At 43.3% G+C, this 24,851-nt stretch overlaps 2 protein-coding genes across 2 annotated transcripts; one reads left to right on the top strand and one right to left on the bottom strand.

Annotated features, from left to right (window-relative positions):
• Positions 1 to 1,841: 1,841 nt before the first annotated feature.
• LOC307242300 (elongation factor 1-alpha 1) lies at positions 1,842 to 7,135 on the top strand (the record flags this gene model as incomplete). The annotated part of the gene is made up of 7 exons (XM_080016710.1): positions 1,842 to 1,985; positions 2,234 to 2,413; positions 2,865 to 3,161; positions 3,603 to 3,753; positions 4,152 to 4,408; positions 4,823 to 5,057; positions 6,463 to 7,135. The coding sequence occupies 7 exons, from the start codon at positions 1,842 to 1,844 to the stop codon at positions 6,585 to 6,587; spliced, it is 1,389 nt and encodes a 462-aa protein (XP_079872836.1). The 3' UTR covers positions 6,588 to 7,135.
• A 953-nt stretch (positions 7,136 to 8,088) lies between these two features.
• ddx43 (DEAD (Asp-Glu-Ala-Asp) box polypeptide 43) lies at positions 8,089 to 24,290 on the bottom strand (the record flags this gene model as incomplete). Its single annotated transcript, XM_080016389.1, has 15 exons — positions 8,089 to 8,256; positions 8,400 to 8,487; positions 10,914 to 11,052; positions 11,384 to 11,493; positions 12,969 to 13,096; positions 13,670 to 13,757; positions 13,947 to 14,047; positions 14,711 to 14,852; positions 15,774 to 15,884; positions 16,746 to 16,864; positions 17,433 to 17,589; positions 17,869 to 17,950; positions 21,066 to 21,248; positions 22,606 to 22,723; positions 24,000 to 24,290. 15 exons carry the CDS (start codon positions 24,288 to 24,290, stop codon positions 8,089 to 8,091), a joined length of 2,025 nt encoding a protein of 674 aa, XP_079872515.1.
• Between the last annotated feature and the right edge of the window lie 561 nt (positions 24,291 to 24,851).

The following is a 24,851-nucleotide window of genomic DNA, read 5'->3' as shown; positions in this document are numbered from 1 at the left end:
TATTTAGTGTTATTACAACCACATTGTTTGGGAGTGTAATGAATTAGTATCCAGTAGAAAACAACTTGCATCTATACTAGGTGGTTTAAACGGCAGACGTGTCAACCCAAGTCGGGGAGCGTCGCCAAAAATGTGAGCACGTCGTACTTTATCACAATTCATGCCATCGCGAAACGAATAACCTCTCTCCATTTGGGAATACATGTTTTGTTTTCTTTCCCCCCGTTTTTACCTTTGACGCTCCCTTGTTGTGATGCGCGGTTACGCAACCGCCGCCTGTCTGCGATGTGACAGCCCCCCCCACCCCCCACACACGCACACACACCTCCCCGCTGCTGCGCACAACACGACCCGACACAGACGCACCGACAGGTACGACAGCTCCGATGAAATTCTGCGCGCAAACGCCGCGTCGGTTCGATTTCGTGCTGCCGCGAAACGGGCGGCGTTCGTTGCGGGTACCGTTCCGCGTAGTTTGCGCGCGCGGGTGGCGCAGAAACGCGAGCGGCCGGTGTTGCGCATCTCCGCTTCGGAGGAGAAGAATATGGCGCTCAGTAAACCCCTCGGAGAATTAACGTACGAATCAAACTCTCACCGTCCCCCGTTTTTTGTTTTTTTTTGGTCCCCCCCCCCCCCCCCCCCCATCCCTTGTCGACCTCCCTCCTCTGGGAGAAATGGTTAAAGGTGAACATGTGAGCTTAGCTGAAAGATGCGCGGGGATCGTTTGCACACCGTACACCACTAGAGCAACTCGGTCCAAGATCATATGGGATTCATGTTGCCCGGGGGTGGATTAAGTTACAAACTCACCCCAGCAGGTTCGACCGCTATGGAATCGGAGCCGCGACGTGGTCTCATTGATGAGGAGAATTTATTTATGGTCAATGTCCAGTGACCTTGTGTTAGTTAGGACTGCATATGCTATTTATAATCCCCATCCTTGCACTCAGGTGCTTGGTACGGGGTTCAAAGGTGCTCAGCGCTCCACATTAACCTGAGGGGGGGGGGGGTGCTCTGCGGTGCCATAGAAATGGCTGCTTCGCTGGCAATGGTCCTGACAAAATGGTGGTCGCACACGGAATAAAGCTCGAGTAAAGTCTGTGGCTGATCCCAGGACCGACACTGCAGACTGCACTGAGCCAGAGCTGTAGCCTGGCATCCCGCGCTCCTGTCCCAACCACGCAGAGCGGTGTGTGTGTGTGTGTGTGTGTGTGTGTGTGTGTGTGTGTGTGTGTGTGTGTGTGTGTGTGTGTGTGTGTGTGTGTGTGTGTGTGTGTGTGTGTGTGTGTGTGTGTGTGTGTGTGTGTGTGTGTGTGTGTGTGAGTGAGTGAGTGAGACACTCCTGGTGGCGCTTCTCGTTCATAAACAGATATAAATGCGCCGTACGGGACCAGATACAAAGTATTTAGAGCTGGGTTTGATTCGAGAGTCGACGTCAATGCATATAATTTCATACCTCGATCCCAGTACTAGTGGCCATGGTTGTAGAGGGGCCCCAGTGAGTGTCAATTTTTAGATGTTTGTGTCAATAGAGCTTTCCTACGGGAGAAAGCGGCGCGGCAAGGAGGTCCAGTCGTCATGGAAACACATGTAAACATATGAGAGGATTCTCCAAATAGCCCTGCCCCCTGGTTGCTGCAGCTAGGGGGGGGGGGGGGGGCATCATGTTGTTGTCGTCGTTGTCATCATCATCAGGGCACCTCTACCCCTATAGTCTAGTCTTGTATCACAATATTGACGCATCACCCAGTCCTAGATGGATGGTAACTCACTGTGCTAACTGTAGTTGCACGTTATCTCAGCACAGACGGTCCCGCGTGACATAACCAGCTCCAGACACCATGGGAAAGGAAAAGATGCATATAAACATCGTGGTGATTGGCCACGTGGACTCTGGAAAGTCCACCACCACCGGCCACCTCATCTACAAGTGTGGTGGCATCGACAAGAGGACCATCGAGAAGTTTGAGAAGGAAGCCGCTGAGGTGAGGATTGATTATTATTATTATTATTTTTTTTTAATTTATATTCAATGTGTCTTCAAGAATCTAGCGAACTTGTTCCCTACGAGAAATTCATATCCCATGTGAAAACTTGAGCCTCTTTTGAAACGTTTAGCTCCAAAAGCAACCATAACAAATTCACAATGTTTCATTATGACAGAGCAAACGTTACAGTCTATTTACCCCAAGGAAACCTCTCCATTACAGAGGATCTGTTTTGTGTTTCTCAGATGGGGAAGGGCTCTTTCAAATACGCCTGGGTGCTGGACAAATTAAAGGCTGAGAGAGAGCGTGGCATCACCATCGACATCTCCCTGTGGAAGTTTGAGACCAGCAGGTACTATGTGACCATCATCGACGCCCCTGGTCACAGGGACTTCATCAAGAACATGATCACAGGGACCTCTCAGGTCGGTAATACGAGAATACTCTGCCATTTTGTGCATACGGTGATTATGGCATATGCCATGTGGGCCACATTTATCATCTTTGTGCTTTCATACAATCGTTTTTGACAAAAATCTGTTTTGTTTGTTTTCTTAATGCAATCAGAGAATCAATCTGTTTTTTTTCTTTAATATCTGTTGTGTTCGATATGACTCTTGGTCAGAGGTGGGCATTCCAGGTTCGTAAAGTGTAAGTCTTCCCCAGTTTGAGTGGGGCCTCTGGCAGGAATTCTGCTGTTGGTATCAGATTTTTAATATGGGATATTCTCAAACATCGCTACCTTGCCTCATATCAGACCAATATCTGATAACACTTGTAGAGCAAGCCTCAATTCTGAACAATGCCAACCAAAACATTTCTGAGCCACCAAAGTTTCCCGCTAAACATTTACTTAGCTGTGTGTTGTAATTCCAGGCGGACTGCGCTGTGCTGATAGTGGCAGCTGGCGTGGGAGAGTTTGAGGCAGGGATCTCCAAGAACGGGCAGACCCGTGAGCACGCCCTGCTGGCCTACACTCTGGGTGTGAAACAGCTCATTGTGGGCATCAACAAGATGGACTCAACGGAGCCCAACTACAGTCAGAAGAGGTACGAGGAAATTGTGAAGGAAGTGAGCACCTACATCAAGAAGATTGGCTACAACCCGGACACAGTTGCCTTTGTGCCCATCTCTGGCTGGAACGGAGACAACATGCTGGAAGCCAGCCCCAATGTAAGCCCAATGCCAAGTATATAGTAAAAACTAAATGCAGCCAATGTGTTGTTGCAAGCCAAATACTGAAATTTAGTTTGGCATCAGTCATACATCTGATACTAGTAAAGATGTTCTCAACAATCCACTATCAACAAACCAACTCTTTAGAGTAGCACTGCTGCCTCGCGGCTCAACGGACCTAGATTACTGTTCGTCTGTGTGAAGTTGGCTTGTTCAGAGTTTCTCTGGTTTCTTCCCAGCATCAAAGACATGTAGGTTTAGGTTGCTTGACGATGCTAAAATTGGCCCTAGATGTGACTGTCTCCTTGCCAGATGCCTATAGTCTGCTGAGCCACCCTCCTGATCAGGAATATCATTTAAAAGAAAACTGCTTGATAGATAATTACGACTACTACTACTACTACTACTACTACATACAATTAATTTCTTCTGATGCAGATGACCTGGTTCAAGGGGTGGAAGATTACCAGGAAGGATGGTAATGCCTCTGGGGTCACACTGCTGGAAGCCCTGGATGCCATCCAGCCACCCAGCCGCCCCACAGACAAACCTCTTCGGCTCCCCTTGCAGGATGTCTACAAAATTGGAGGTAAGTTAAAACAACAATGAGGGTAATAGATCACGAAAAGTCAAGTAAATGCAGAGCCGGCGGTCAAGCTCAAGGTGACGCAATTTGGTAGTGCAGAATTATCACAGCAGGAAGCCACAGAGCAAGATCGTGTTATGGCTGATTTGCAGGGTAGCTAGTGCAAAGTGCCGTCTCCTGGCAATGACTGTCTGCCATTCTATAAATTATTTGGTGTGTGGGAAGGGGGATCGTAAAGTTCTTCACAGGGAATTATTCCTTTTGATTAAATGTATATATTTTTTTTCTTAAAAAAGGTAGGACAATGTAAAAGTAGTAAATGACTATTAAAAAAATGGTATTGAAAAAAACCCGAAAATCGACCCTATTTCTTTTCTTTGTTTCAATGCTCTCCTCACTAGGAATTGGCACAGTCCCCGTGGGTCGTGTGGAGACGGGCGTCCTGAAGCCTGGCATGGTGGTGACCTTTGCCCCTGTCAATGTGACCACTGAGGTCAAGTCTGTGGAGATGCACCATGAGGCCCTGACTGAGGCACTCCCCGGAGACAACGTGGGCTTCAACGTCAAGAACGTGTCCGTCAAGGACATTCGCCGCGGCAACGTGGCTGGCGACAGCAAGAATGACCCGCCCCAGGAGGCGGCGAACTTCACCGCTCAGGTAGGCATGACAAAGTTGCTGTTCAGAGCAGCTGATGACAGCAATGTCTAAAATTAAACATTTAGCTCCCCCTGCGTTTTCTATGGAAAAAAAGCTTGGGAAGCAAGTTTTCTTATTAATCTTAATAATTAAACACCACAAACTGCAACCCTTAGTTGAGGGAGCATTGTATGTAATTGCATCATTGTAGTCCACTCTAAGCAAACTGTAATATGTGTCAACAGACATCCCTGTACTGCAATGTCAGCTTATGTTCTAAGATGATTCTTATCTCCTTAGCAATTGTGACTTCATATCTTCTTCTTCCTTATGTGTGCGGGGAGGGGAGGGTCCGCAAGAATACTTGCACCCGGGGGGGGCGGCGGGCGGCCTATCACCATCATGTTACGCCACTGGACCGCTTGTATTCACCAGGTGATCATCCTGAATCACCCAGGCCAGATCAGCGCTGGCTACGCCCCTGTGCTGGATTGCCACACTGCCCACATCGCCTGCAAGTTTGCAGAGCTGAAAGAGAAGATCGACCGTCGCTCCGGCAAGAAGCTGGAGGACAACCCAAAGGCCCTCAAGTCTGGAGATGCTGCTATTGTGGACATGATTCCTGGCAAGCCCATGTGTGTGGAGAGCTTCTCCGAGTATCCTCCACTGGGTAAGTGCAGCTGGCCAGACATATAGAGAGGCCTCATCATTTTTAAGGGTCAGATGGTATAATGGGGCAAATTAAGGTAAACCTGAATTTCCCCCCTGGGAATAACAAAGTGTTAGAGTATTTTATGTGAGAGCATGTTTAAGACCAAAAGCCATATCCATATCAAATATTTAAAAAACTTTATGAATCCATGTCATCTGTAACAGAAAAATTGCCATTCATTGTGTTTTATGGATACAACCAACTGAAAACTAGTTAAAGACTGAGGAAGTTGTTCGTCAGGTAATTTCAACAAACATTTGTCAGATTTTATCTATCCATACATTTATTCGTATCAAAGTTCCCGATGTAATAAAACCCTCAGCCTACCGCTGAACCTAGTACTTTCCTACATACCTGGAGAGGGAAAAACAAGAAAGTCGTGCTTACCTGTCTGAAGTTCAGTGGAAAAAAAGTAATGGTCAGATAGATAGATGATATATATAGATTTTTATTTTCCTATTCTCCCTCCTATTGTGAAAACTACAGTTGGGTCTCTGATGAGCCTACTAACACACAAACTGTGAAATAAGACAACTCAGTCAGCTTTTATGAGCTGTCGGTCACAAAACAAGCAATTCAGATTTGCAGCCCTTATCTACTTCATTTAGCGTAGAATTAGAACCGTCCTCCATCTGAGTAACTCCTCACAGCTGGTGAATAACAAGCGTCGCTAGGAACTGCTGTTTACTTACAGACCAAAGAAAGAAATGAGGAATTAATACCAACTGTCCATGTAGAAACTGCAGACGATGGAAATATAAGTATTTTAAAAATAATTCTCTCTAAAAAAAGTTTTTCCCCCAACGTTTACATGAAACAATATCCCTGCTTGCGGTGTCCGTGCCCCCCACAAGCTTGAAGCACGGCAACGAAAGTCAGAAAACTTTTAAATTAGGCCTTGTAGATCTACTACGAGTGAGGATTCAGCAACAGATTTTGCTGGACTGAGAAGGGGAAATAAGTCTAAGTTTACCGACTAAATACAACAAACCCGGAACGTGTGCTGAAACCCCATTGGCTCACAGAACTAGAGGCTTTAGGAGGGTGGCTCCACCCATTAAACAGAGCGTCCTGGAAAGAGGATGGGTTAGAATGCATAATCTGAGTGGTATTTTCAGCCAAAAAACTTCAAAAACATGTTTTTAGGACCTCAGATGGCTTATTCACTTGTTGAAAAGGAGTGTAATAGGTCCCCTTTAAGAACAATTGCCCAAAAACCTGTCTTAAATGTAACCCCTATACTGTTACTAACCCATTTATTGATGCATCCCCACTTGAATTTGACATTTATAAGGTCACCTCATTCTAATCGTGTGTAAAATTAAAAGTCAGTTTTGCTTTCTGTTTTGTTTTTTTTTTAAAGGCCGTTTTGCAGTGCGAGACATGCGTCAAACCGTGGCCGTCGGCGTGATCAAGGGCGTGGAGAAGAAAGTCTCCACCACTGGAAAAGTCACCAAGTCCGCCCAGAAGGCCCAGAAGAACAAATGAATGTTGTGCTCTGCTGCCGACCCCCGGGTCTTCCAGGGCAGGACGTCAGTCATCCAACCCCATCCCACAATTGGCTGCTTCAACTCAATAATCAAAGACTGGTTAATTGTCACAATGCATCGCAAAAGCATCAGGAGGAAAGAACGACATTTAGAATCCCTTGTCTTCAAGACAACATCCAGTCTGCATTTAAATGGTTAGATTACTATTATGTACAATGTAATGGCACAGTTGAGAATGTGATCTATTCATTGGGTTCACGCCTCTCTGGATCTCGGAGAGCCGTGCTGTACTTCATTTCCCGTCGCTCCGAAGTGTGGTTCCTAGCCTCTCGTCCTGCTTGTGCGTTATGTTTGTTTGAAGCCGCCAGGTGCTCTGTAGGAGCCCGTGGCGAGAAGCTTATACTCCTGAGTAGCAAATCAGTAGAACCCTGTGGTATGTTTTGTTTGAGCTTTATAAGCGGGGGAAAAAAAAAATGAGTTGAGCAGAAAAATCCATAATTTGATTGTCGACTCACCCAGCACTTTTCGATTGGCGTTACTGCTATCCTTACACCTGCACTGGAAAACTTTAAAATTGGCATATGCTACAGCACCTTACTTCAAGATGGCAAGAGCCTCTTTGTGACAATAAACATGTTTCAACCAAAAAAACATTTGTTTGTCATTTCATGGGTTCCTGTTGAATAAAAACCATCATAGCTTTCACAGTTATGCCAAGGATGCAGAATGGCCATCAGTCTGAGACGTTATGCTAACCATGTTTATCACCCAACTGTACATCAAACAGCATTTGCGAAAAAATCAGGTTAGTTAATCGACCTTCAAACAAGTTGCAGCCTGGAATAAATGACAAAAAGGTCAGATAAGTCAAAATTATTTTAATTTTCAACCTGAAAACCAAAGGGCCACTGCCCCTAAACTGACTTAATAACAAGTCAAATAAGCAAAAGCAACAACAAAACTTCAAACAATTAAAGCTAGACAAATAATGACAAACCCCCATTTAAACAAATGAACACAAAGGGTTAAACTCCAAAAGGCATCCACTTCCTGCAAGGGAAACAAACTGCTTCAAAGCACAACCTGCATTTAGTTTCAGAAAGCTTGACCCAGGCCCGCTCTAAATACCTTCCACAAAGTCTGACCAATTTCTATTATTATCATTATAATAATAATAAAGACAGAAGTTAGTTCAATGTAAGTAAGTAAATTAGGGTCGGTCAACTATTCCACACCATCTGGCATCTAGGAACTAGGGCTGCACCATATTGTTTCAGCATAGTCAACGTAGAATGTGCGACGTCAAGTAGGGCGAACAAACTCAACAACCTACGAGGATCAATAAGGATGAAACACCTTGCATGCCAATTCAAGTGTTTACATATTAGGTTTTTCAAGCGTATATTTTCATGTAAGGAGTATAGTCTACCCCAATGGATACAAATGACTATTCTGCTCGCACATCCCTTGTGTGTGTGTGCACACTCACATGGGAACGATCAGAACCTCCAGTCCTCTCCTGGATCCCTGTACTCTTGTCGGCCACCATATCTCCTCCCACCGCCACCACCACCACCTCCGCCTCGTCCTCTGGGCCCGTATGCCTCCCGGTCCCTCTTGTGCTTCTCATATCGCTCTGCCATGCATATGAGCTCCTCAGGAACCTCCTGCATGGGAAAAAAATGAATAAATAAATTGACTGTCTGATTGACTTGTAGTCCTGATGCGCTAGATCTCAGGCTGCGGGAATTAAATTATTTGGACCCCAGGAGCTGCCACTGTGTGTGTGTGTGTGTGCGAGAGAAAGAACCTGTCCAGCTCGCTCCAGTATCGTGATCAGCTCGGAGGCGTTCTTCCAATCATCTCTTGTCACCAGGGTAACGGAGGCACCGGAGCGCCTGGAGGGTCACACATCGACAGCAACAGGGAGGTTTGCTGGTACCAAACTCCTGGACCGGAAGTTGAATCTTATTGCTGATCCCAACTCTCTGCATCCGGTTCAAATCGGAGCGATTTCATGAAGCGTCGCGAACAAAAGCTTCTCAATTCTATAACCACCGAGTCAAAAATATATTGGGACTTTTTGTCTGGCCAGAAATCAAGAGCTTCGTGTTGCATAACTTGCTACTCACACAGAGAACTAGGGCTCCCCCAAATAGTTGAGTTGTGGTTAATTAGTAACCTGTTACGGTTTAATTAGTTACCTCATATGAAAAACCTACTATATGTTGTACTGAAACCAACGCTATAACAACCAAATTGAATGTATAAAAAAAATAATAATAAAAAAAAAAATCGAATTGTAATGTTGTACACCTTATAACCAGCAGATAGCGCCAAAGTCTAATACACCCTATGAACAGTAGAGGACACTAAAATCCTCCAAAAAAAAAAAAAAAGAAAGAAAAAAGATGAAAAATAAAAATAATATCTCCCGAAGTTATTGAAAGGGCAAGCTGTGACTGCAGAGTCAGCAGAACCAGTCTTTTTGGAAGCCGGCCGCACCCTCTCCCGGAGAGGGAGGATGTTCTGCTATGAAGGCTGCGATTGGCTGGCTGAGAAGTGACATCAGAGGACGAGTGAAGAAAAGGATCAGGACTGCGATTGGTTGTGTCTGTTTTTTTCTGACACGCAATCAAACAAACTCGTACTCATCAGATTCTGTTCTGTTCCAGTGATTCTCACCTCCCCCCAGTTTTGAAGGTCAGAATGCGATAAGAGCGCTGGGCTGAAATCCAGGCTTTGTTTTTCACAGGCCTTCGCAGCCTTGCATCTTTTTGACCATGATAAGTTGACAGGCCTCGGTCTAAGTTTTTTAACGACGACATTATAAGATAAGAGCACAGAGTCGAGACCCAGTTTTTTTTTTTTGTTTTTTTTTTTTTTTCTTTTTCTTAACTGGCACCATGTCTGGACCTTTGTTAATCCACGACATGACCAAACGTTAGTCGACGAGAATAAATCTTAAGTCGACCAAGTTTTTCCATTGGTAGGTTGGTTGCAGGAAGAAAAAAAACCACAACTCCATTCAGGAGCTGCCCCTTATCAAAATTAACCTTAAAACCTATACGGCTCGACCTTTGTATGAAAAGCTAGAGGGCTTTTAATTTGAAACTAATTTTAACGAGGATAAATGTTCAGTCTCCTTGTTGGTTGTTCCGACGCATTCAGAAGAATCATTACAGCTTTTGCCGGTAATTAACAGGTGGCATGCTTCATGTGTGCGTGCTGTGCAACGCTTGTAAATTAAATAAATATTTAAAAGGCTGGTTATAACTTCTTGTGTTGGTGTTACTGATAAATTAACACAATGTTCAGTCGCCTTGCTGGTTGTTCCAACACATTCAGAATAGGGATGTTCCCAACGACTACTTTCCCTGAGAATTCCCTCAGATTAGTCGACTAGTCTCAAAGTCTGAAAAGATATTGCGCATATTATAAGAGCCATTTGAAACCGCTAATCACGTTCTTCAATAACCAAATCGTATTCTAAGTGCCCCGACGGACCGGGCGGAGGCGGACCGAGCCCCGGGGGGTACGGGGATGGGAGAGGCGCAGCGAGTAAGCGAGTCCGCGGCCCCGGGAAGCGGCGAGGTCGGGGCGGAGGAGCGCTGTAAAGCCGGCGGCGGTCTCGGATGCCGGAGGGAGATCCCGGCTGGGGACAAGGGAAGGTGCAGCGAGTAACCGAGTCCGCGGGAAATGCGCCCAATGAGGGGACGCCGACACCGGGAAAACCATCTTCCGTACGCCCCATTTTAGTGCAAATTATGTCAATATCTAATTGAAATGTGTACATTAATAAAATAGAAATAGGGCCTAATAAGTTTAACTGATCTAATGTTTAACTAGTGCAATCAACAGACGGCTCGCTTTGTGCGCACAGCGCTTGTAAATTAAATATTATGAAGGCTGGTGGAACTCAAACCCTTTTCTGATGCCCCAAACACATTATATTTAATAATACCCCAAACACATATATTTAAGTAATTGAATTAAAAGCAAAATGTGTGTGTGATTAGTCGGCTAATGGTTTGAACTGACAACTTAGTCAGTCGACTAGGGAAACCTTTAGTCGGGGGCAGCCCGACAGAGAACACGGCACATAATTCAGTTTGAGGGAGAGCGCTAGACGTGAGCCATGATAACTTAAAAGAAAAAAGTCAATATCCAATTGCAATACTGCGTAGCGCAAAAGTGCTCAAAGAACAGTGAAATATATGGGTTTTGAATGACAAGCTATACATTATTTTATTGCTTAATTGAAAGTCTGCCAATGACCTTCACACACACACACACACACACACACACACACACACTCACTCACCCTGCTCTGCCCGTGCGGCCCACACGGTGAACGTACTCCTCGATGTTTCTGGGGAAGTCGTAGTTGAGGATGTGTGTGATGTCATGGACGTCGAGGCCCCGGGACGCCAGGTCTGTGGCCACCAGTATGCGGACGCGACCTGGGGTGCACGGAGACGCACACGTGCACGGACCAGACATTATTGCACTCGGCAGGCACAGAACCTTCTCAGTCAACGTGGACCATTTAAAAATACTAAGCAACAGCTTCGCCCCTGCATCACGATACATCTCATGTTGCCAGATCCGTGCCAATAGGCAGCATGATTATCAGTGTACAGAAAGAAGAATCAGTCAGAAAGGTTATCATTTTTGTTTTTAAGATTCGACAGCTGTAGATATAGATATTTGGCTACACCTGTCGGGTTCTGTCTTGATTGTGCTTTTGAATTGATTTTTTGCTGCTCAGCAAAGGTCTCTCCAGTCGCCCACCTTCTTTGAAGTCCTTGAGGGCTGCCTCCCGGTCACACTGCTCTCTGTCGCCGTGGAGACTCTGGACGGCCAGACCATGCAGACACATGTCACTGGACAGATCATCAGCCCTGAGTGCCCACACAAGACACACACACACCTCAAGTGAGGTCTAGGGCTTAAAGATTTGGGAAAATAATCTAATTGCGATTTTTAGACCAATATTGCGATTTTTATTTAGTATGCAATTTTTAGGGTTAATTAGTTAGAAATAAGTACACTTAGATAATAAGTAAGTTAGGGCTTGTTAGAGAACCAGCCCTCTACTCACAAAAACCTTCAATCAGTAGAATATTGACCGAGTGACTTCAAGTCAAGCCTTGTAATTGTTTGAGTCTGAAAATGAACATTTGAAAAAAAATAATGCAGTGTTTCAGCAGAATTTTTTTTTTTTTATAAAAATGTTACACGCAAGTCCACATATTGTACATCCTCTTTGTGTAAGTGCAACTGAATGGACTTTGTCCCGAGTCCCGCTCTGTGCGCTCTATTTTTTTGTCCCTGCATGAGCAGGAACAGCTTAACACTCGTTAAATTAAAAAAAAAAAAGGTTATTAAAAAAATAAAATAGACGCAGTGTTCTGGAAGAGGCTCCGTCCGGACTCTACAGGTGCTCCGGGCTCACGTCAGCACACGCCCCGCACAGTGCACCACGGCCCAGGACAGAGTTCACGGGTTCTCACTGGGGGGCAGCGCGGAGGTTTTTGTCCCCCCCCCCCTTAAATTTTTTTGGGGCTGCCTTCTGAAATCTCACAACAAAGATAAAGGGCGGAGGAGCAAAATAAAAGGATCAAATTGTGTAATTATCCTGGAGAAAGGAGCCATCCCACCCCAGTCTCTGCTCCCCTGAGGGAGAGGAGGAGGAGAAGGCGGACACAGTTGGAAAGTTGGTCAATTGGTTGGTCAGTCGGTTTTAAAAATTGCAGATATTATAAAGACATAATATATTCAAACTTGTGTTTTTTCCAGAAGGAATATTTGAACGTGATTTTTGGCCAATGTTGACAGCCCTATTTGTTAGATTGTGTCAGCAAAAAAAAAAAAATTAAAAAAAAAAAAATTAAAAAAAAAAAAAAAAAAAAAAATTTTAAATATATATATATTTTATATTGTGAATTCCTATTATATTGCGATGTTGGTTAAAATTAGATTAATCGTTCTGCCCTAGTGAGGACCACAAGTAATACATCACAATTGCTCCGATCCACGCACTGCGTTCTACAACTCATTTCGAACGGTGGACATATTGCAAAATGTTCCCTCATATTTGTCTCAGTGATAAGAAAAGGGGAAAAAGTCAAAACATTACAAAATGTGTCTTGGCATTAACCAGTTTCACATCGAGAAGGATTTTATGCAATGAAAACGATAACAAAAAAGCTTCTTCATCCTCTGTGGAGAAAGACATTTTTGTTGTTTTTAATTTGTGCAAAGACATCCTCCATATTGGCTTACTAGGTTTAATAACATGCAAAAAATGATCCTATTCTAAATCATAGTCACAGGTAAAACTGAATTGTACAACAAGTGCTTGCCCACTACTCACAAAAGCTTCTTGCCAACAAAGATAATAACTTTATCCTGGGGCTCCATGTTGCCAATGAAGTCAAAGACGTAGGCCTTCTTCTCCTCCTCTTGCACAAACAGCACGGACTGATGCACCGTGTTCACTGCCTGGGAACAAGCACAAGATCAGAGATTCAGAAATCAGAGACTTACAAATGACACGGTAAGCAGCTACAAAACACTTTCTGGACCAAATACCCACAAAAAAAAAAAGAAAGGATCACAAAAAACAGATAAAGAATTTATTTTTCCGGACAAATTTGAACCTTATCTGTCACGTTTCAAAAACAGTCTGTCACAAACGCAAATATAATCTCAACCTAGGTAACCTCGCCGCTTCAGCGAGCGCTCAGTCCACGGCCTTGGAGCCTCTCTCTCACTGCGGCTTCCCCGAGAGGGCGTGGGGATCGACCCCCAGCTACTTGTGTAGGTACCAGATGTACTCGGCCTGGCAGATTGGCTCGCATGTGCAAGTCAGAAGGCTGCTGGCGCGCCACCAGCTGAGGTGTGGTTGCTAGGCACACCACTGGCCCCTATTTTAATACTAAAGGGCCTGCAGACACCCTGAATATATTTTGATATGATTGACTTCATATGGATCCTATAATGAAATTAGATCAAATATACAAGAAGATTCATTATTGTGCACAATTCCCCAGGGTTCAACGCAGTCACACTCACTGTCAGGTCCAACGTGCCCACGTACACCATCATCGGGTTCTTCAGGTAGGATTTAGCCAATCGTCTCACTCCAGGGGGCCACGTGGCACTAGAACAGACAAAAAGTGGTTATGGGTTCAATGCCACAACTACAGACATTTTATGTCTCTGTAAAGTCAAGTAAGGACAGACAGTTTGTCTCAGTGGCTCCATCCTTACTTCACCAGAGAGATTTCAACACCCTTAAGGTTATTTCAAACACAAGATTGTTTATATCTAAAGTACTTCATTGTATTACCTGGTCATAACAGTCTGTCTGTCGGGGCGGATGTCCAGCAGAATCTTTAGAATCTGCGGCTCAAAGCCCATGTCCAGCATGCGATCTGCCTCATCCAGCACCTTTCACATCCAGCAAAGATTACAAAAAAAATTAATAATAATTACTCCTGAACTTTAGGGATGGACCATAATGAAATATCACTCATTGTCTTTCACATTTCTTGTCTTAAATATGAAGCCATGAACCCAAATGTTTTATTTTTAATGGAGGTGTAAAATATTTGAAGTGAACCCTTTTCTACACTTTTGGTCTGATATAATGGCAAAGTTGCAAGAAAGTTCCATGTAATAAACCTCAACCAGACACCTCTGGCTCTAGCTGTTTGGATTTTTTTTTTTTTTTTATTGGGCACCAACACTCCAAGGAGTCAAGGTTTCACCGTGCGGCTTAACACAGCATGGATTGGTGTTTGGGGAGGGCTGGGCAATTTCAGATCTTTATATCGCCTAATGAAATCAGTTTTACATATTTGTTTTCCCATTACTCTTTCTACATGTCTCTAGTCATTCTGGTGAGTTTATGTCACATGTTTGATTGGATCATTGGGTTTGTATGGAGTGGGTGGAATGCACCGCAAATATGAACAGCATTTTTCTCTCTATCTTTTGAAATGTGTATATTGCGCACTTTCTTATTGCAATGACAAAAAACAAACAATAAAACAAAAACAAACAAAAAAAAAAACTAAAAACATGTGTTGCAGCTCTAATCCCACACCTCACCAGGTATGTGATGGAGCTAAGGCAGATGAGTTCGTTCATCTGCAGATCGTTTAACCGCCCTGGCGTGGCGATCACAATGTCCACGCCGCTCTTCACCAGGTTCACCTGGGCCCTCCTGTCTCCACCGCCGTAGATACAGACACTGACAGAGACCAAGACGGAGGGGGAAAATGCTGTCTGCATTAATCAACTGAACTGGTGTGGATGTTAGACATTGCTATTTACAGCTGTAAAAATTAAAAATTTTGTAGCTTCGCAGCAGTCGCTCTGAGACAAACTGAGGAGTGATCTTTTCTCCAAACAAAGCAAATAAAAACTCCAGATGTATTTAATTTACTCCGTTTCCCGCTGCTGCTCTGCTGCAGAGCAGGTAGAGATCGCTCCTGGAAAAAAAATCCCGCCTCTGTTCTCACGGTCCGGTGGCAAATGCCCGGCGACCGCCGCACGGTCCGCAAGCCAGTGGTTGGGAACTTCTGCACTAGAGGATATTCTGTCAGTGATGGTCGGGTTTATTTCCCACTGTCATCGCCACATTTGTGGAATTGTTGGACATTCTGGTCAAGGGCGCACTCTCCCTTGTACACATGGTGAAACGCCGGAGGAGAGGAGACGCACCGGTGCGCCCGTGCGTCTAAGCCGACGTGGACTTCGCACACAGTTGGTGGGAATTCACTGTGCAATAAAATGGACGAACTTATATTGAACATTATTGCTCATCCCATGTGAATTGATTTGCTAACTTGAGACAAAACATTTATAATGAATTATTTATTTCTAAAAATATACACACAATCGAATGGCAATTTCAGCATTTGAATAGAGATTATTATTATTTTTTTTTAATATTCTATTCGAATATCGTTCCTGCAGCCCTAGTACTCATCGCCTCGTATCTCCACGTGTCCCCTTTTAGGAAATCAACACCTACAGTCGGAGCCATGTTAAACGAAAATATTTTCAAGTGAAAATAAATAAATAAAAGTCAACATTTATCCTTAAAAACAAATATTGGACCAGTTGATAAGTTTGTCACCAGCAGGGAGTTGAGGTCAGTCTGTGGTACCTCTTGTAGCCATTGTAGCTGTACTTGTTGCACTCTGCTTCAATCTGCAGAGCCAGTTCTCTGGTGGGGCTGAGGACCAGCATGCCTGGACCGGCCCGCTGGTCCCTGGGGCTGAGGAAGCAGCAGAGCGGGGATAAGAGAAAGTCAAGCAGAAAACGGGAAGCATTCAGCGTAGTACAGTCCCATCCTGTCCTACCGTCCACTGCAAAAATTCCTTTTCTCACCATGATAAGCCAAGTGAAAACTTTTCATCCAAAATGTGTTCCCTGGTGGCCACACCGCCACTTTATCAGGAGTTTCCCTGCATTGAGAATTACAAGGCCGCAGCCTCCATCAAACTTTGTGCCGCCTCCAGCCATCGACCAAACCACAAAACACTTGGTTGAGCTGTCACGCATTTGTACACGAGGGAGCAATGCTGCTCCCTCGTGGGGATGCTTTACCGCTTGTGGATACTGTTCTGTGCGGATTTTAAAGCTAATTAAACGCCATAGTTTTCATGGAAAACACTATTTTTTTTTTTGCACTCGGCGGATTTCTATCATTTGTAACTGTGGCACATTCGGCGCTGTATCGGCACAGTGCACCAGGAAAGGCGCTACCAAAACTACCATAAATTTTTTTTCGATGGCCGTGCTTCCCACACCTTCCCAGCCACTCCTAATACTGAGCTCTGAGATATAACGCACACACCACTATCAAAGTGCATTTATGGGGTGTGAGGATAAATGAACCTGCTGCTGAACCTGCAGTAAATGAACATTAACAGAAAATACTTATGCATGGTCAAAAAGATTCAGTGATCTGGCTTTTTCGTTTTAAAAGAATAGAAAAAAAATAAAAAAAAATAAAAAAAAGTGGCTAAACATTTCAAAACAAAGTTTGAACACTGAACCTTCTGATCCCTTTTCTATTTGCAACCATGTTACACTGCTTTTAAGCACTAAATGGAGAGGTGAATAAAGTGCTCACACAGGCTGTCCGGCCATGTGAATGAACCCTGGCAGCAGGTAGGCCAGCGTTTTCCCCGTTCCCGTCTGGGCGATGCCGATTAGATCCTCCCCGCTGAGCAGCACTGGCCAAGCCTGGGACTACACACACACACACACACACACACACACACACACACACACACACACACACACACACACACACACACACACACACACACACACACACACACACACACACACACACACACACACACACACACACACACACACGTTTATGGTCATCACAATATAGAAATGCACTTAATATGAATACATGCATGCATTTTAATATTCTATTTATTAATTGATGTTATCAGCACCATATCATGTACATTATCAAGTAAGCCATTTTGAACAACAGCATGTGTATTTATGGCTGTATACAATTTAAGAGAAATGTGACTGAGAATAGGCCACACGGTATCAGGCCAACAGCATAAAACCCAGGGACATTAATCTCTGGATATTACAAGCTTTGGAATATAATAATACATTGATATAATACCTAACAATACATTTTTGTCGTGCTTTTGACAATGATCAATGACACTTTACATTAAAAACACAGAATAAAACAATTCATAAAGAAAACAGTTAAGAACATTGTGCGACACTTGGAGTTGCCTCTAGCCGTGCTCACCACCACTCTGTGAAAAGTATCTCCTACCTGGATGGGCGTTGGTTTGGCAAAACCGACCCGTTCGATATTCTCCATGATTCCTGGATAACACTCGAAGGTTTCCAGGAAGGTACGGCAGGGGTTGGGAATAGGACGACCGTCGCCCTCTTTGAGGTTATCCACAATGATATTATTGTTCTCCACCCTGTGAAGAGAAAAACAAAAAGGAGGAAAATCATGCATTTCAAAGCAGACAGAGAGGGGAACAAAACATTTGTCCAAAATGGATTTTCCAAATGAACGCATTTTCCAGCTTTCCAAATGACTGAATTGAATTGAAAATGTATTTTCCCCAGGACAACTGTTTTTGGTTTGTTCCATGACTGGAAAACAACATAAAAAAATTCAAGTTTTTTCATGACGTGTGGGAACCCCGTAGTATGTCAGTTTCTTTAGCAGGACACAGTGGCTGGAGGCACTTCACCTCCATTCCTTCACGGCTTCTTCTGTGAGCGAGGCTACACTTTCAGCCTCAAAGTAGAAGTGCTTCTTGATGGGTGGGAGGTCTGCAGTGATTAAGATCAACAAACAGGATTATCAAGCATGATGTATACGATAGGAGGGGAGGTGAGGCCTGAGGATGTTTAAGGCTCATTAAATTCACTTTAGACCAGGGATGCTGCAGCTAGGGGTGTAAATAGCAAAGTCTCGTAGGTCAAGTGTTCAAGCTCCAGGATAAACTCACAACCTTGTATTAGGACTGTTCTCAAAAATGCCTATTTTCAAAAATAGGAAAAATATTTTAAACCCGGTCAATCCGCTTAAAATAGGTGATTGACACCTTTCCCATTGCTAGGAGAAATGCCACTTGTTTTCTGGTGCATCACGTTCGACGGCAGGAATACAATGGAAAAGGGGCGTGTCATGGTTACAGTGTGATTGGGAACAAAACAATAATGGAGATAGCAACTTAAACTAACAGACAAAAAACTGTAAAACTTGGGGAAAAAAAAAAGAAAAAAAAAAAGGATTTTGAGCCGTTCATGAACGATCCTACACTACAGTAGAAGCAGCATGGAGCACCTCCTCCTAGATGCAATAACATAAAAATACTCTGATGTAGGCCTAGCATGCTGACAGCACAGCTTAAAAAAATAAAAAAGATAATAATAATAATAGTGAGATTCCTGATTTTGACAGTTTATTATTGTTCATAATTCACTATGGGGTATTGCAAGTGGGCTGCCAAATCATGGGCAAAACACAGATTTTATTGAAAAAAATAAATACAAATTATTAACTAAAAACAAAAAAACAAAAAACATTTCATGGTATTTTTTCCTTTAAAACCTTCAAATATGCATCATCACTGATAGGAACTTAAGTTAAGGGCGTACTACGTCCAAGCGATCGACTTGCACCTGTACATTTTTTTTTTTACTTGCGGTGATAATCAAAATGGATCGGACAGGCGGGACAGTCCCGCCTGTCAAACAAAAAAAGAAAGGTTCGGAAAAAGCATAGAGCTGAATATTTATCATTGGGATTATTTTGGACAGGCAGGGAAGACGAACCGTTTCCGCTGTGCGTGGTGTGTTCCGAGATTTTATCAAATGAAGCTCTGAAGCCATGTAAACTGCACCGTCACTTCGAGACGAAACACCAACAGGACATATCCAAGCCGCTTGAATTTTTCGATAATGAACTCAAGTATCAGGGCAAGAGGAAAGTCATCAAAACGTCATGTGTGGACACCCGAGAACGCAAAGGCAGCGGAAGCGTCCTATGGGGTCGCCCGACTCATAGCCGAGCCCGATCAGCCGCATACGATCGGGGAGAATTGAATTCTTCCCGTCACAAAAGAGATTAGGACGGTGATGTTGGGAGAGAAGGCGTGCGAGCCAATCAACCTCATCTCATTGTCTGAGAACTCAGTCAGACGCAGGATTGACGAGATGGCAGAGAATGGGTCAGAACAGCTGATAACGAGTGTACGGTAGAGTCGTTATTATGGAAAATGGATATGTGGGCCAGGCGAGTTGACCGGCCAAACTTCGACTCGTTTGAGAATCTGTCGGATTTTTTTGACAAAGGAAGAAATGTGGCATCCCCATCCCAGATGTGCAGTGCAGCTGGATGGAAAACCCCTTCGCCAGCCACAGTGACGAGACCCTCGCAGGCCTGAGCCCAAAAGAGGAGGACGGTCTTGTGGATCTCTCCTGCGACAGCGCATTGAAACTGGCTTTCTCACAGAAGCACCTGACAAACTTTTGGCTTCATGTTGCTTCTGAGTAGCCCGATCTGTCCGACGGAGCTGTGCGATTTCTGATTTCTTTCCCGACGACGTATCTCCGTGAGACTGGTGTCCCTTAAGCCACCTCTTTTTTTGTTTTACCACTACTGCACTGTATGTTTCAGAATGCATCATTTTTATACAATATATTTTAACAGTTATTTTATGATTGTTAAGATAAACGTCCTCTGAGAATCTACTGTTTGGCTCCTGTATTACTTCTGGTCGGATGTGGGCCGCGACCACTTTTGAGATTTTCAAACGGGCCGAGTCTGCACAATGTTAGAATATCGTCAGGCATTAGATAAATCATTTATCTTATCTTCTTTGTTTACCTTGAAATACCAGCCGACATTTTCTTTCTTTCACTCTCTATTTTGAGCGTCAACTGCGTTACACTACATTGGAATAAGGTTTGAGTATTGGAGTATTTTTATGAGTACAGTAGAAGAGCACTGTATCGGCTGTGTAAATTTGAGCGGCACTGATCGTCCGGTGAAAACCGACCGATTCCGGTCACCGGCCGATCGCTGGGTGCACCTGACGTTTTATATGTAACCCTACGGTCACATTTTTGTGCTTTATGATAACTCCCCCACTTTTCGCATTTTACCTCACAATGCAGCGTTACACCTTGAAGGATAATAAAGTACCGCTGCACTCAGTGCTGTGTATCAGTAGATGGTGAGTGAGAGGAGACTGAGGGGTCACAGAACCACAGGTCGTAGCATCTGGTCCAATCAGAGGGATGTAGTTTAAATACCCAATAAATGTAAGGTATTGTTTGGTATTGTTTGATTTCAGTCATTAAATCAGAATTACACACGTGCACACACTTTGTTGTTTTAGTTACAGCTGGCATTTCAACTAAAAATTGCGTAGTTTGTCCACAAAACGCGTACAGGTTGGCAGGTCTGCTGTTATCAGAGTGAATCAATGCGCTGCACGCTACAATGAAATGAGATTTAAAACCATTTTAAATAGTAAAACATTTTAAAATAGAAAATCAATGTGGCAGTCAATGTTGATATTTTGATTAAAAAAAAACCCCAATAACCTTTAAAATACATTTAAAAAAAAAAGAAACGTCAATGCTTGGTCCGCCGGGGGGGGTCAAATTGCAATACACTGGATGAAACCCTGGCTGCAGGGGAGGGCTTGGAAAAAACACACACACACACACACACACACACACACACACACACACACACACACACACACACACACACACACACACACACACACACACACACACACACACACACTCTTTTTGGGCTCATGGCACCTTTTTTGCATAAAACTTAAAAAATTCTAAAACCATAAACACAAGAACAAATATCTATAGATGACACACACACCTGATTTGTGTTAGATCTAAATGTGCTCACCCTTCCACTTCATCTCCTCGTACTTCTGCCTGTTTTCCCTGATGGCGGTCCAGTCAATGGACACAGCTTCTGGGACCATTTGAGAGGCCTGTATCTGGGTGTCAGACCAGGCAGAGTTACTCCTCATCCCTCCTCCGCCATACGTGCCTCTTCCACAGCCAGCGCTGGAACCCCTTCCTGGGCCTGACAAACAGATCACCAAGCAGAAACAGATTAAGATATGGATGGAATACAATTTACTCACACACAAACCAAAATTGTAAAAAAATAAAATAAAATGCAAAAGTTCATAATAGTGCTGAACAATTTGGGAAAATATATATAGATTTTTTTTTTTTTTTTAAATCATAAATTTTTTTAGACCAATTTTGCGAATTTAGTATGCATTTTTTAAAGTTCTTATCTTCTGTATTATTTATTAAACACAAGCAATAAATCATTATACAGCAGTGGGACTCAATCTTTCCTAGCTCAGGAGCCAAAAAGTATTTTCGCAAGAGTCAAATTTCTGAAAGGTCCCTTTCCTCCATCAAACAATTATGAATTTTAAATTAAGGCTACTAGTAATATGTTATTCAGGAATGAAACGCATAATGTATTAAATAATTGCAATTTATTAATATTACCATATCATTACCAGATTTTTATTACCATTGCAACCACAAAAGTATTATTATACACAAATGATGTACAAATGTATACTGGAAGACAGCAAACCGGAAAATGCGTAGAGAAAGGGACGAGCTGACTCTACTGCGCATGTCTGCTGTGGGGGACGGGTTTTTAGGTTTGTGTCTCCTCTTAAATATCACACTTAAAGTTAAAGGGCTTAAATAAAAACCGTGGATTGATACAAAAGTTGTGGCTTCTATTTATTTTTTGCATGGAGGCTGTTGTGGTGCTTGTAGCGTGGAAGCCAATGGAGGATTTGGACACGGTTGTCTCGCGTGGCATGATTGGTCCGGTGATAAGTTGCGGCCACAGGCTATTACTTATTATAATTAAATATTAATAATAAAATTGCCAGTGGAAACCATGTGAGCAGTCATTGATCACTACCAGTTAACAGATCTCTATAGATGTGCTCTCCCTCGAAGCCGTCATTGGTTGATGTGTCAAATGGGAAATTCAGTTTTAAAATACAGACAATGTATCAGACAAAAATACCCTTTTAAAATTGTTTTTTTATTTAATTTTAAATACCACTTTAAAGAGCTGCAACTAGTCATAAAAGCCACAGGTTGAATATTACCGGGTTACATACAAAAAAAACTTTATTTTTTAAATCGCAGCCTTTGCGATTTGAAAATTGCGTTCTATTACATTGCAATGTCTGTTTGAATTTGATTAATCGTTCAGCGCTAGTGCCTAAGAGTGAAAATGAAAAATAAGTCATGGCAAAAAGGCCTGAACAGAAGGTCAATACCGTCCTCTTGGAAACATTGGCCAGACGGAAACTTGTCTTAAAATTCAGTAAAAAAAAAAAAAGACTCGGCCACAATGAATGAAGGGAAAAAACAAAAACGAATGTTCTTTATACCATTACTGAATCCAGAGCAGCTGTCTGACACCAGCTCATCGATCAGCGCTTTGGCTTTCTGCTGGGCATCAACGGAACCAAAGATAAGCACTGTGCCATCATAATCTCCATTGTCGATCTGCAAAATGAACAGTGGAATAAAAAATAAAAATAAAAATAAAAAAATAGTTCAGGAAAAAATAAATATAAATAAACTTTTCAATAGCAATGTACAGGAGTGCTCACTGGCAACTTGCCTTGATTCTTGCACTGGTGATTTCTTCGAGTTCACGAATTTTAGTTCCTCCCCGACCTGTTCACCAATCGGCTTCATTATACACCATGTCATAAACAGGCGTTCGAGATAAAAACACAAGTGAAAACAGTGCCTCTGGCTATAAGAAAGTTAAGGATTTACAATTTGTGGCCTTGTTCGGGCTGGGCGATACAACTATGACATCATAAAATAAATAAAACCATTTTCTAACTCACCCGAAGATGAGATGTGACCGACAATCGCTCATGAAATGCCGTCTTAAACATTTGGTTTTCGACAATTAAAAGCAAAAACTAGAATGTTGAACGGTAACATTGACAAGCTCGCTATTGATCATTTCAAGATATTCGGGGATGACCACTTGTGCTTTCATTCCTTAGAGACGATATTTAACAATATAGCGATATAACAATCATCAAAATCCAGGACAATACCTGGTGTCATATCATGATAAACATTAAGACGATACGTGGTTATGGTCATCTCAGCGCCAAAGAAATGTGATACCTCGAACCAGAAGTTTAGTTCAATGCAATAAACCGCAGTTAAATGTTAAGTATATATCGCAATAATTCCAGCCGAGGTAGATACTGTATCGAAAACTCCTCGGATCATCATGGTTCCGGACGAGGTTATCCATTATCTCTGCAACAATTAGTTGACTAATTGATTCGTCTTCAACTACAAAACTAATCGCCAACCATTTTGATAAAAGATGAATCGTTTGGAGTCTTTTTTTTTTTTTTTAGGAATGATCCGACTCCAGCTTCTTGAATGGTAATATTTCCTGTTATTATTTTTTTTTTTTTTTTGTCCTAAATATCCGGTAAATATCTTGGGGTCGTGGACAAAACAGGACTTTCGCGGACGTCGTTCTGGGCTTCGGGAAACAGCGATCGACACGTTTCAGCATTTCATGGACAAAACGAATCGATGAATCGAGAAAACAATCGACATAGTCACCGATCATGGAAGTAATCGTGAGTTGCAGCTCCATTTTCCGCGAGACCCGGCGCTAGTTTCAAAATCATTGCCAAGTTGGTGTCACTCACAAAATCAGCATTTCTAACGAGATTATCCCTGCACTGACTAAACGGGAATACCAACCAATTATCCTGCCAATAAAGGCGTTTCCCACGGTGAAAATAACCGGCGAGGCAGCGCCGGAACTCATCCCCGTGTCCCCCCTGCCGCTCAGGCCGCGTTCCCCTTCCGAGCGTCGCGGGCGGAAAGCTCGGCCTCCACCCCCGCCCATCCAGCCGTGACCTTGGGCCCGTCCACCTCCATCGCTAGACCCGCCTCCGAAGCTGCTGCCGCGGAGCGTAAAGTCTTCCGTCCACTTGGCGGGCGGCGGCGGCGGCGGCGGCGGGAGAGTGGCGCGCTGCACCGCGGCGCCGTCCCCGTCGTACTCGTCCTCCCAATCCGACATCGTAGGCGGCGGCCGGGAAGCGAGTGATTGACGTGCGGAGCTAACCTGACATCCGGCCCCGTGACCCTTGCGTGACCTTTACGTTTAGTTTTTTTTTTAATAGGGGACCGGAAGTAGTTGTTGAAATATTGATTCGTTTGATTAATTGATTTATTTGTCTATATACAGTATACAGATATATAAAATACTTTATAAGCATTCAAAGCCTTTTTGTAGGTAGAATAAATGCATTTGGTCGACTTAGCTTCAGTTACAATAAAAAAAAAGAAAAGATACATACGCACAACTCTCAGACTCAAAATCCAAGCATTCAGACACCGAGACAAAAGCGGTTCAGTTGTTTGCGTTTATTGATGGATACAATTGTTTCTGCAACGCTCATTCGGAGAACATTGTGTGCACTTAAATAAATTAGAAATTTCAGTCAATACGATTGCCGACGTTATTAAGCTTTAAGGCCAGTTGTGCAATAAATTATTGTACGAGAGATAAAGAACATAAAGTGAGGCTATCAACAGGTTTGTAGGCGATTTAAGTCTCTTGCTCAAGCGCCAAGGGTTT

The sequence above is a fragment of the Zeus faber genome, assembly GCF_960531495.2.
Source record: "Zeus faber genome assembly, chromosome: 16".
Taxonomy (NCBI): Eukaryota; Metazoa; Chordata; class Actinopteri; order Zeiformes; family Zeidae; genus Zeus; species Zeus faber.
This window is presented reverse-complemented; position numbering and strand designations above follow the sequence as displayed.